The 12,100-nt window shown below is 41.5% G+C and overlaps 1 protein-coding gene across 2 annotated transcripts; it reads right to left on the reverse strand.

The window, feature by feature from the left end:
• Positions 1-6,798: 6,798 nt before the first annotated feature.
• LOC115373401 (myosin-11) lies at positions 6,799-11,196 on the reverse strand. Of its 2 annotated transcripts, none has more exons than XM_030071786.1 (9): positions 10,852-11,196; positions 10,614-10,725; positions 10,130-10,228; positions 9,832-9,965; positions 9,216-9,314; positions 8,246-8,421; positions 8,017-8,074; positions 7,875-7,937; positions 6,799-7,757 (listed from the first exon to the last, which is right to left on the reverse strand). In XM_030071786.1, exons 1-9 carry the CDS (start codon positions 11,068-11,070, stop codon positions 7,143-7,145), a joined length of 1,575 nt encoding a protein of 524 aa, XP_029927646.1. In that variant the 5' UTR covers positions 11,071-11,196; the 3' UTR covers positions 6,799-7,142. The 2 variants fall into 2 exon arrangements, with proteins under 2 accessions (XP_029927646.1, XP_029927637.1); XM_030071777.1 differs by having other exon boundaries at positions 6,799-7,760; positions 10,852-11,195.
• Between the last annotated feature and the right edge of the window lie 904 nt (positions 11,197-12,100).

Consider the following 12,100-nt stretch of genomic DNA (forward strand, 5'->3'; position numbering starts at 1 on the left):
GAGAGAGAGAAAACGAAGGGCAGGAGACTACCGTTGATCTTCCCAGTGGGTCTGTACTCCCCACCTCTTTGCCTCCTCAGCAGCTCTGCACCCTGTTTGTCCAGCTTTGATGGACTGATCTCTATTTCTCTTAGTTTGCCAGGAGAACAAGTTTTTACTGGCGCACGGTGGCTCGATCTAGTCACACGCTGCGAGATTACACACAGACTGTGTTGACGGAGAAGGGATTTGCAGTCTGATAACCCATAATGGAGTTTTGTTGAATTTTTGCAGTCCAAGCAGTCACAAGCTTGTCTGCTGGCAATAACCTGAGGACGGGATTACGATGCGCAGTATAATGGACACTGAATATAATAGCGCTATAAAAATGGTAAAACTAACAACGGCCTCCGAGCAGGTGCAGATGAAACACGGACTTAGAAATTGCTTTCATTCATACTCGCACACACCCAAAATGACTATCCCATTTCCTGTCTGCAAGTCATTAAACAGCAACAGCAATTAAATGTTTCAGTTCTTTCTAGGAGAACAAAAGGGCCTTGCAAACTCCTGACTCAATAGTTGAACATTCCCAGGAAACATTTTGATCATAAATTGATTTTTACACACCTGTGGAAATATAGTGTCACAATTAAAGCTGATTTTCAAAGTCATGCATATCTTCCTGCACTACTATGTGAAACTGAGACCTAAATTTCTTTCTGATATCAGCTGTTTTTCAAAAACTCCCAGATGTGAGGGTGTGGCTGCGCTCCATGGCATGGCTCTTTACTTTTGTTGATTGCAGCTTCCTCCAAGCCAAGTAACTCAGTGAATTAAATGCATTTATTACCAGTCACGTCCTGTTACTGAAAATCTCCAAACTGTACCGAGGAAAGTGGAAAATCTCATGCTATCAGTGACGGAGAGTGCACCTGCTGCACTGGAGCCAGCTGGACGGGCCGCTTTCTTGAAGCAAATGAGAATGTGGAGGTAGGTAGGTTTTTGTGGCAAAAACTGAGGAGGAAGCTGAAAGCGGCTCCGCAAGCGTTGGCAAACAAGTTAGAGAAAGGCCACTAAGCCTGATAACCTGGCATTGGAGAGATGGTTAACCTCAACTGAAACAGCTATAAACGATCTCTCTGACTCAATTACTCCCCTCTGACATGACATGACCCAGACGAAGAAGCAAAACAGCCCTCCAAAGCTATTTTAATGTGAATTTTTACTGTGCCACAATATTATATTGTGAAAATTTTGTGCTCATTTAGGTTGATGCTAACCTTGGCCTCCTCCTGCCCGTGAAATCTTGCAGAGCTCCATCTGACATGTTGGCTCAAAATTAGCTGTTCATACTGTATATTGTGGCTCTACACACAGGTTTTTACTTGAGGCAAAGTCAGATTATTGAAAAGCCTTAATTCGAGGGGTAGACGATGAAAATGTGAAAAGGAATTCTGCCGTTCTGCTTTATGGGGTGTGAAAACATTAACCTGCAGCATCTGACAACTTCTCTGAAAGGAAATTGAGCCTCGCAAATCCAAGCCCATGAAATACAACATAATGTTTTCCCCTGACACCGGAGACACACAACAGACCAGCTCTCACATCCCTTCAACCTACACACACGTACTCAAGCACAGTGCTACGTCTGTATTTTTCAAGCGTGGTTCGCCTTGTAGAGCAGATTCAAATAATTCGATGGCTGTGCGTGAGAGCTCACAGTAAACTGATTGAACCGAACTTGAATATGTTACAAGAAATACAGCAGGCGGCGGGTGCAGTGGGACTAATTGACTACAGGTGCGAGTGGCGGCAGTTTGCCTCCTCTCTCGGGCTACTGGTATTTACAGCTTTCTCACATAAGCTGTTTGACAAAACGCTGGCCTACTGCGGGCATCTGTCTGTCAGGGAATATGCAATGCCTCCCTCTCTCTTTCTCTTTCTTTGTGCTATTGTATGAAGTGCCAAGTTCTGAAATGCTCCTTCATCATTCAGCACAAACTAAGACAGACGTGACCGCTGTAAAATTTTGGACGTAGCTGCTGGTGTGCTTTTGCCGTGTGTCCTAACTGGTATCGCCTGGAAAACCCTGTATAATCACTGGATACACAACACGGTATGTAGGATTTATGTTTGTGAATGGGTGAGGGGCAGCAATGACTGTCATTTGCAGGGTTCCTGTGGGACATGGAATTCCTGAAACGCCATGGAATTGCAAAAAGTCTGTCTCAGGCAGGGAAAGTCATGGAATTTATTAATTTAGTTGTGGAAAAATCAGGGAATTTTACATCTGACTTTGAGCTAAAATCCTGCCTTTAAAAATTTGTTGTACTACATTTATGTATTATAAACTCATTAAGAACGCATTAAGAAGAAAAAATCCTCAAGTTTCAGTGAAATGGCTTGATGTGATGAGACAGGCAGCCTCATGGTTGTTTTCACTAACAGTTTTGAACTAAACACTCATACAATGTAAGCCTTTGGCCACTGAGTGAAAGGTCAGGTGGAGTTGAGGTGGGGATGAATTGATGAAATGTCATTAATGTTATGTAATGTTAGTTTGAGAATACCATCAGTTCCTATGAGGCCCAACAGTGATGCGGCATTTTTTTGCAGACTGGCATTCCATGGAATGTCTGAGCTCCCGCCTCGACCAATAAAGTCGTGGTGATGGATTTACAGATATGGAGGGTCAACCAAAGGTCACCATTGTCTTAAACATTTGTGCTTTTAGAGATACACCTTGAGACGTGAAAACATGGCAACTGTTGGTGCTACAAACTTCAATGGAGTTTTGACTGACACATATTGACCAGATGGCTGTTCATTTTGGGGTGAAATATTTCTTTAATGCAATAATAATGTAAGACAGACATTATTCATCCTCATGGAAAGTTCCTTCTTGAGGGAGGTCAGAGGTCAGGGCAGCACCACTGGAACTAGTAGGGATTCATTGTCTTGCTCAAAGACACTTAAACAGGGTGGATGCTTTCCCGCATGGAGGCTTAATCCTGGCTGGAGGTTGCCGCCCGACTCACTCCCTCAAGCTGGATGTAGACATGCAGTCAGTGCACAAATGTTTAGTCTAACGTGTTTTTGTTATTGTGTGGTTTCTGAGCATCCCTTCCAGTACTTGGCAGAAGGGCTTGGCTGCTTTTTTTTTTGCCTACAGGACATCCTTCCTTCCCACCCTCTCCTTTCCTGGGGCATTCCACATGAAGTAGCCAAACAAATGACTTCAGTGGACAGTACTTTGCTCTTTTTGCTCAGAAGACAACAGTCCACAGTGGTTGGCTCTTCAGCATCAGAGCTGATTGCCATGTTGAACATCAGTCAACCTTCTGGCTGGGCTGTTCATCTTTAATTACCCTGACGATGAAGAGTTTCATCACATATTTAACCATTAGTGAATCATATTACAGTACAGGCTTTTGACATGACTCCTAGATGAAAGACTGATTGCTAAGAATCTTTCAGTCAGCTTTAGCATAATGAATACAAGCAGTTAAGGGCTTAAAAATGACCTCAGAAGTTCTGTACATTACTAGACTGGTGGAATTTATTTAATTTGGCCAACTGTAAACCGGTCCAGAGTTGACCTCTGAATTAGACCTCTGAATCAGCCGTTTAGATGTGGGAGAATTAAATAAAAACACATCAGTGTTTATACCTGTGTGTCTTGTTTCCCTTCCAAAGACATCTGATGATCTAATGAAACTCTATATTTCTCTGTTCTGACCAGTGATTCCCCCCAAAAGAAATCAAGTCAATTGGGCTCATGTGGTTTAGACCTACAGCAACATGAATGCTCACATTCAGTCAAGGTACTGCGGTACCTGCGGTCATTTAAGGTGGTTCAACACATCGGATCATCAAAGGAGGGTATTCTCTTGTGGAACATTCCCTCGGTTGTGGATTTTATCACAATTGGCACAAGACCGGAGTGGCAGGTTTCACACTTTGGTTCCATGCTGAGATCTGGATGCTGTCAGTGAGCACAAAACTCTGCTCATGCCTTGTTAGACTTGGCACCACAGCTGATACATGTGTCACAGGCCTGACATTCTTTAGACTCAGCCCTTGCTCTCACTAATATACCTTTACAGGGTTTTCCTTGGCAGGGGGACGGAGGACCGTCTTGCCTTGGTGTCCAAGTTAAACAGAACAGCGTTACAGTGGAGGACAGATGGCCAGGGACAGTGTGCAAAGACTCTGAAACTAAATAGTGTTGTCGCACCAAAGGCATTCCCTTGCTGAATGGCCCTGACTAACCCTGACACCAAGTCTGATGTTCCACTGTTTGAACAGATGGTAGATGTCCAAAGCACTGCCATCTAGTGGCGGCTTGGAATAAAGCACTTTTGCACACTAGAAGTTAAGGTACAAATGTTCAGAATACATGCAGCCAATATAGTTGGTTCATTGTGCAGTTTTATGTGATAATTCATGGCTTATTATCACTAGTCTGAACTTATATCCATACAGAACATTAGAAACGTTTAATCTCTGTGTCCATTACAACATAACATGGTTTCTAGTCATTATGGCTATTTTGTAGAGAGGAAAAATATCATGGATTGAGAGGTGATTTAACAGTGCCTAAATAGAGAGGAAGTTTATCCAGCCCCAAGGCTAAAGACATGAGCAATTTGTGCATAATCCATGACCCACAATTCCTTGGACCGGGTTTCCAACTGTCTGCTTGGACTCCATCCGTAAACAAGATCTGATTTCTGAAATTGACGTATTTGAGGTAACGTTCTCATGCCTCGATTTATTCTGAAGTGCAGTTGAGGGTTCCAGGGTTGGCAAATGCAAGCAGGGAACCTCGGAACATTCAAAGCTGTGAAGGAGAAATAAGAAAACAGAAATAATGTAGGAATAACATAAAAATAAAAAGGAATTCTCTGCTGCACAAACCAAACCCATTTCCAAAATCAACTCATTGCTCACGAGATGTTTTTTGAGGAGGTAAACTCACAATTGAGGATTGTACTCCATTGATATTAGACTATTAAATTTAATGGCAGGATATGGATCCATGCTCCCCACCCTATAGTAATATTACTCGATCTGGTCTTGGCCTTGCACTGGTGCCTGACCATCAACGGAACAGCTCGCAATTTTTCCCCCCACTGCATGTGTGTGTGTGCATGATATTATTGAGGAGGAGAAACTATAATCCCCTGACAAATTCTGAGGATTATACGCAGAGTGAAATGAGCCTCCCAGATTGCAGGAAAGTCAAAGATCAAGTCCCAAAGGGAGGACAGTTAAGATGGATGTTCGTCCAGTTGTCAAGACTGTGGACGTCTGTAGGACAAATCTGGCAAATGATGGACAAATCTGACCGTCAGTTCAAACTTAATTTGTAACTTTAGAAGGTGTCCTGAAGCATTCCAAATGTCAGTGCAATTTTCCCTGCACCACTCTTGCTGATACTGAACGTGGGGTGTTTTTCTTCTTCCCCGCACAGACCGATTGATTGGGAGTTAATGCAAGATTAACAATGCTACACCCAAATCGCTTGTCTGCTGTCCAAGAATTACTGGAGGGAAATTACCGTGGTTTGAGCAGTGCTCATGCCTCATTTCCAAGTGTTACAGTGGGAGAACGGAGGAGATTTGAGGTGAAATAAAATGTCCACAGGATTACTGGCACCTACAGGAAACTTACACAAACAATATTCAGCATATTAGAAAGTGCTTAGGCTTTGATTAGTTATCCACAGCACAACCAAAACATTTGCATCAGTCAAAAAAATCATATATAAGTCATGACATAAATCAAAGCTGTAATGGGCTGTTTTCAACTTAAAATATATAAACCTCTGATTAAAAAATGTTTCATCCAAAATGAATTAATATAATTGCCATTTCAATTTATTTTTTTGAAACACTCAACTCATATTGAGCCAACTTAATCCATAGTACAAATAATATAAATCTGTGCTCCTCATTGGGCAATTTGTGGAGGCAATGACAGGGAATTGCATCACCTGTTGACATAAATTCACCTTTACATTTTAGGAAAAATGTGGAAGGAGAACTGGTTACTTGTCAAATTGGCAGCGAGCTGGCCTAGTGGTTAAAAAGACTGTCCCCTCAGGAGACTGGGATTCATGCTGTGTTCATGTCATGCTGGATTTCGGTAAATATGACCTGCTGAGGGGGAGAAGCTGTTCCTGTCAGACTCCTAGTGGTAAATGCACAGATGAATAAAATAGACTTGCTGCCGAATCCAGTTCCCCCACTTAGTGTGATGAATTGCAAATGTGAACCTCCTCATCTCTGCATTCTAAGACAAACATCAAAATGATCAGTACGTTTCACAGTAATTATGACTGCTGCGCTTGATTTATGGCTGATTATAAATTCATAATTATTTTGAAGGTGTGTGTTCCAATGAAATGACACATGCAAACACTTACAAGTTGATGATGAGTTGTCATTCCAGTCTCATGTTCCTTTCCATTTGGCGTGTGTTGGCAAGTAGTCACCCCTCTCACTCCTGATCTCTCTCTCAGTGTGTGTGTGTGTGTGTGTGTGTGTGTGTGTGTGTGTGTGAGTGAGTGAGTGAGTGAGTGATTAATGGCTAGCAGACAGCCCATGAGCAATAGGTTAAATGAAACTTTCATCTGGTCATAGTAAACTGATTCAAAGTGTTTTTCAGTACTAACATCACTAACATTTTTTTAATTTTAGGGGGAAATTACCCCATGGACAAAAAAACACTGGCAACTCATTATGATTGCCTCAAATAATCACAAGTCGCTGCAGGCATGCTAATCAAGCCACATTTACAGGACAGAAGGCATTTAACACCAAGAAAAAAAATCTTTAATGGAGAGAACCTAAAAAAAAAGTCTTAAGCAGAACAATTGTCAGTCACATCACAAATATTACATCAATACAATGTAAATGGGTGCAACACAAGAAAAACTGACATGCAAAAAGGAAAAAAAAAAAAAAATTTCAAACTATTTTGCAAAATCTATTGTTCAAGTACATTCTGAAGGAAGTGGTCTTGTGTGCAGACGGTTGCTGTTTCAGTCTCTATACTGGCTGGACATTGTGTCGGAAAAATGAAAAACCATTCTCCTGCTGCAACTGAAGTGCCCTTGAGCAACACACGACCCCAAACTGCTGCGGTGGAGCTGCTCAACAACCCACAAGGTTTAACTTCTTACTGGCTATCCTCTTTGATCGTCTGAGACCGGGGTTTTGATCCGCCTCTGCAGCACTTAGCGTGACTACAGTAGCTTTCTTTCTGGTTCGCCTGGCGGGCGGCTGCTCTGATGTGGACTGTGCTTTCCCACTATCAACTTTGCCTTGAGTTTTCCCCTGTGAAGCTGTGGTCTTGGAGGCTTCACTAGTGATTCTTGTGCTCACAGCTTGCGAAGACTCAGGCGGATGTGATTCTTGCTCTGTGACTTTCCTCTGTGGCATTTTGGCTGCTTTCACTGTTTTTGTAAGCTTTTGTTTGGCATCTTTAGACTTCTGTTTTGTCTGTCTTGTTGACGTCTTCAAAGGCTCGTGAGTGTTCTTGTTGCCAGTATCATCTTTCAGGCTGGCCTGATTGTCTGTTTTCTTGTCCGCCTTTCTGGCCCTTGTATTTCTCTTTGTTGGTTTACTTTGGTTTGTTGTGTCGTGCAGTGTTTCCGCTGTTTTATCATCCTTTTTTCTCTTCCTCCGCTGAGGTTTTGGAGAGTCCACATTGCTCTCAATGGCTTGCGGTTCCTCTTTAATATTCAAGTCTTCCACTTCTACTTGTTTCTGCTGAAAACCATAGTAAATTCTTGTTAGGCCATCATCACCCCTCCATCTCCACTCCTGTGACTGCCCAGGCAAACATGAAGACCAATTAGTGAAAAAGAAAAAGTTGATTCTCACCTCTGCTTTGGCAAGTTCAGATTTCAGGTCGGATAACTGTCCCATCAGTCCTTGTATCTTCCGCTGAAATGGCAGATAGAAATATGAGGAAAGCATTGATGACCAATGAAATGCGATGTGAATTAATCCAGGCCCCACTCACCAGTTTACTGAGGATTTGTTTTTCTTGCTGCCCAGTCTCTTCCATCTCTGTCTGCCGCCTATCACAGAGATTTTTGATTACTTACACATTCAGTTTCGCAACACATGAAACATTTATACAGTACATCAGTGTATAGATATGCAAGTTTGCATCTTCCAAGAGATACCATCTCAAGAGATACCACATGACTCCAATACAGAACTTCATTACTCATTTCATTAGTCATTACTTGTCGGCCAGCGTTGTCTCCATCTGAGTTGTTTCCTCTTCTGTTACCCTTTGGATGTCCTTTTCCTTCACCCTGGCCACAAGAGACTTGGATTCCATGTCCATTCCCTCGGTTAAAGGCGAGGTGGTCTTGAGAAACACCTTGGCCAAGTCAATGAGCTCCTCACAGGAGGGAAACTGACACGTCAAAAGCAACAAAAGCATCAGTCTTAACAGAATCCCTTTATTCAGCCTCCAAGTACATGTGCAAGGAATTTGGCTTGGTGTTTATGGAGCACATTAGCGGTGATTACACACAAATTACTGAAAATAATTGCCAAAAAGGTGTGGTTCTGTGGTAATTTTGCCGAAATAAAATCCAACATCTGAGGGCATTCTCCTGGCTCACAAGGCCAAGGTGCAGAGCATGTGCTTGAAGCTGTGGTTCAGATCCGTCTCACAGCCTCTGCTGCATGTCATCACCTTTCTCATCTTCTCTAAAAATTTTCCACTGTATATTTTCCAGCAGACCTTAAATGTCAGAGAAATCACTTCAGAGGATTCATCATTCAATCCAACTTTTATACCACAGCTTCCCTTAAAAGAACGTTTTTTGGAAAGTTCTACGAGGCAATGCAAACGCTAGTAGAAATGCCTGTCATCCACACAGGCTTACACAAAAAAAAAATTATACAAGGCTAGACGTTCCCCAGAGGAACAGACAGAACTCATGCACAACAACAGAACAAATGGTTCCTCTCAGCTGAAAACATCCAACTCCACTTTAGATTTTCATGTTTCAAAGTTCAGGTGAAGGATTTAGACGGGTTCCTCTAAGGTTGAGGAAATTTTTCAACCCTTTAGGATACATGGCAATTTTTAATTCTTACCTGCTAGCTGCTAAATATAAACATCACAACATTCGTATAATTTTGTGAACAGTGTACTATAAGATGGATACGTCTTGCTTGTCATTCAGCAGACAGACTAACCTTCCTGAGTTCGGCCTGGGTTTGCTCCTTGGCAGCCAGGGCCAGCTCCAAGGCCATCGTTTCACTCTCCAGCTGCCTCTCGACCTCCACCAGTTCACCCTGAGAGCAGTCACAGCATCGCATTACATCACCACACCCTGATCTTTGTATGACAATTATAATTAAGCAGTGGTCAGTTGAGTTATATTCAGGGCAGTGTGCCATATTGATGAAATGTGTCTCAGCCACATTCTCAGCAGATAAACAGATATTCCTTGCATCAGTCCTGCGATGACATTTTAAGGGATCAAAGGATTTTTCTAAATTTTGCATTAATTGAAGAGTAATCATTTCAGTTTTCTTTTGAGGTTTATGTCCAACTTCTGAGTGGACTGTTCTTGAACAGAGACTAATTAAATTTCTGAAATGACAGCTTAAAGAAGACACATTACACACTGATTTATCTATTGCTGCTATGTACTGAGATTTTTCACATTGCACCTTGGGGATGGGCAGGCGTGCCTCAACTTTAGCGAAGCCGTCTTAAGCCGTCACAAGCGCCTTGACTGATCTGGAAAACCTGACTGTGTAAAGTTAAGAAGCGGGGAACGCAGGCTGTTTGTGAAGCCAGAATCACCTGCAGTTTTTTGATGCGTTTCTCTTGTTGCATCTTTTCAATGAACTCCAGGTCATCCGCCGTCAGCTCATATCCCTCCATCCCTCTCAGCATCGAGTTGGCATCAGCAGCCTCTGGAAGGCTTGCTGAGCAGACTGAAATTTTGCATTTCAAACATTTAATGAGGCTAAATGCAGCTAAATGATTCCACATATTGGAATAAAAAAATCAAACAAATCATACATCACTTTTTCCATTAAATAGAGCATCAATGCACAGGACATGTATCTGACCCTCTTCTTGAGTTCATGACACTCACTTGTTGATTGAGTGCGGGACCTCTTTGATGTTTTGTTTGTCTGTGAATTATTCATGTCAAATGTCCTGTTTAAGCTAGATGTTGGCTGCTCTAGGGAACCTGAAAAAAAAAAAGTTAATCAGGCTTAAGTACACAAATATCTCCTGGGTAGAGTTACTGTACCTGATTAATGTTGCAGCCACTTTCAGATTACATTGTACAGATATAATTCCTCAAGTAGATTTTGATACCCGACTGCACTGTACCAGTTTTCACTTTGTTTTGACTGAAGGTTTATGTGCCATGGATCATCTTGAAACATGGTCCAAATCGCATAGGTTCAATTCCAAAAATGCCTGGGTATCATGCTGATAGGTCTTTGACTCTATATGTTTTTGAAGATAAGTGTAAAGCCATCTAAAAGTGAAGATATCACAGCAAATAGGTGAATCATAATGAGGTTTTGTGGATATCACCCACCACTCCCACCGCTGTGATCACTCACCTGTGAAATCACTGGACAACGCATCCCGGTTGTGTTTGGGTGTTTTGGGACTGTTGAAGTCAAATGTCCTGTTAAGGTTGGAAAATGACTGATTTTGAGCTTTGGCATCTGTCTGAGAAGGGGAGAAAATCAGAGTTGGACTCGGAAAGACTCTTATAAGGCTAAGAAGTTTAATCTGTCACGGATTTGACATGGACAGATGCTGAAACCACACAATCCGATTTCACTGCCACTCCACCTCCATCTCCATCTCCATCTCCATCTTGATCTCCATCTCCTGCTTCGGGTCTTTTGTGCACTGCGACCCCACATGTGGAGGGACATCACCATCTGCCACATCGTCACTGCAAAAATCCAGCTGCCTCTTCACTTGATTCAGCGGAGGAGTCCTGGTGAGTTGCCTGCCTGTTGGAATAAAATTTACACCACCCCTATTTGCCCTCAAAATTACATACATGTTTGTCACTTTACAACAATAAAATTCCAATAAAAAATCCCAATTAAAAATCTGTATCAAAGCAGGCCAGTTGAACACTATAGTTTCTGTCCCTTTGGTTTGAGAAGGTGCAGTGTGTCATCCTCAATCAGTGGATTATTGTAGTCACCTGTGCCTGTTGCTCAGAGTGGCTGATTGCTGCTTTTGACCAGAAGATGGCGACACACTGACAGGTTTGAAGGGGGACTTGGTGGTGGCCACAAGTTCATTTTGTTTTGCACAATTTCAAATACATAAAAAGAATGAAGAGAGCAAATAATGGACAGTGCAAGAAGAGACAGAAATGCCCCACCAAAATGAAGATACATTTTTTATCTTCATTTATGTTATTACACAGAACACAAAACTGGCATGCAGTATGTAATATGAGTAGATAAGTGATGACAAACTAAAAGTAACAGAAACATTTAATAACAACAAACAATAACAGTAATTATACCAAAATAAAAGCAGAAAATATGAGTGAGTGATATGTATGACTGTGTGATGAGTGTGTGTGTCTGTATGAGTATTGACTACTGTGCAATTATTTCAATAACAATAACAATAATGCATGACTCTAAGTAAAAAAAAAAACAAAAAAAAAAACAAAAAAAAAAAAATACAGAAACCAACTTTTTAATTTGGGATGACACATGGCAGCTCAGCAAATATAGTTAGCCTAAGTAAAATAATAGCTGAAAAAAGGTAAAATAATGAAAATATTCTACAGTTTAACAGTGGCAATAACAGCCATATTATTATTAAATGACATGCTACTGCTTTCACCCATTACTAGGCTTCTATTACTACTACTACTACTAATGCTGCTGCTGCTGCTTCTGCTATAATAACCACTATAAGCCTTCTGCTACTACTATTACTACTATTAATATTACTCCCACTATTACTGTTAGTAATGGCTCAGATGGCATGGTGTATATAGCTTAAATGCAAAAATAACCTTAAAAACATACTACCGGTAATTATATTGCAGTGTGTACTTAACAAG

Source organism: Myripristis murdjan, chromosome 2 (genome assembly GCF_902150065.1).
Source record: "Myripristis murdjan chromosome 2, fMyrMur1.1, whole genome shotgun sequence".
NCBI classification, from domain to species: domain Eukaryota; kingdom Metazoa; phylum Chordata; class Actinopteri; order Holocentriformes; family Holocentridae; genus Myripristis; species Myripristis murdjan.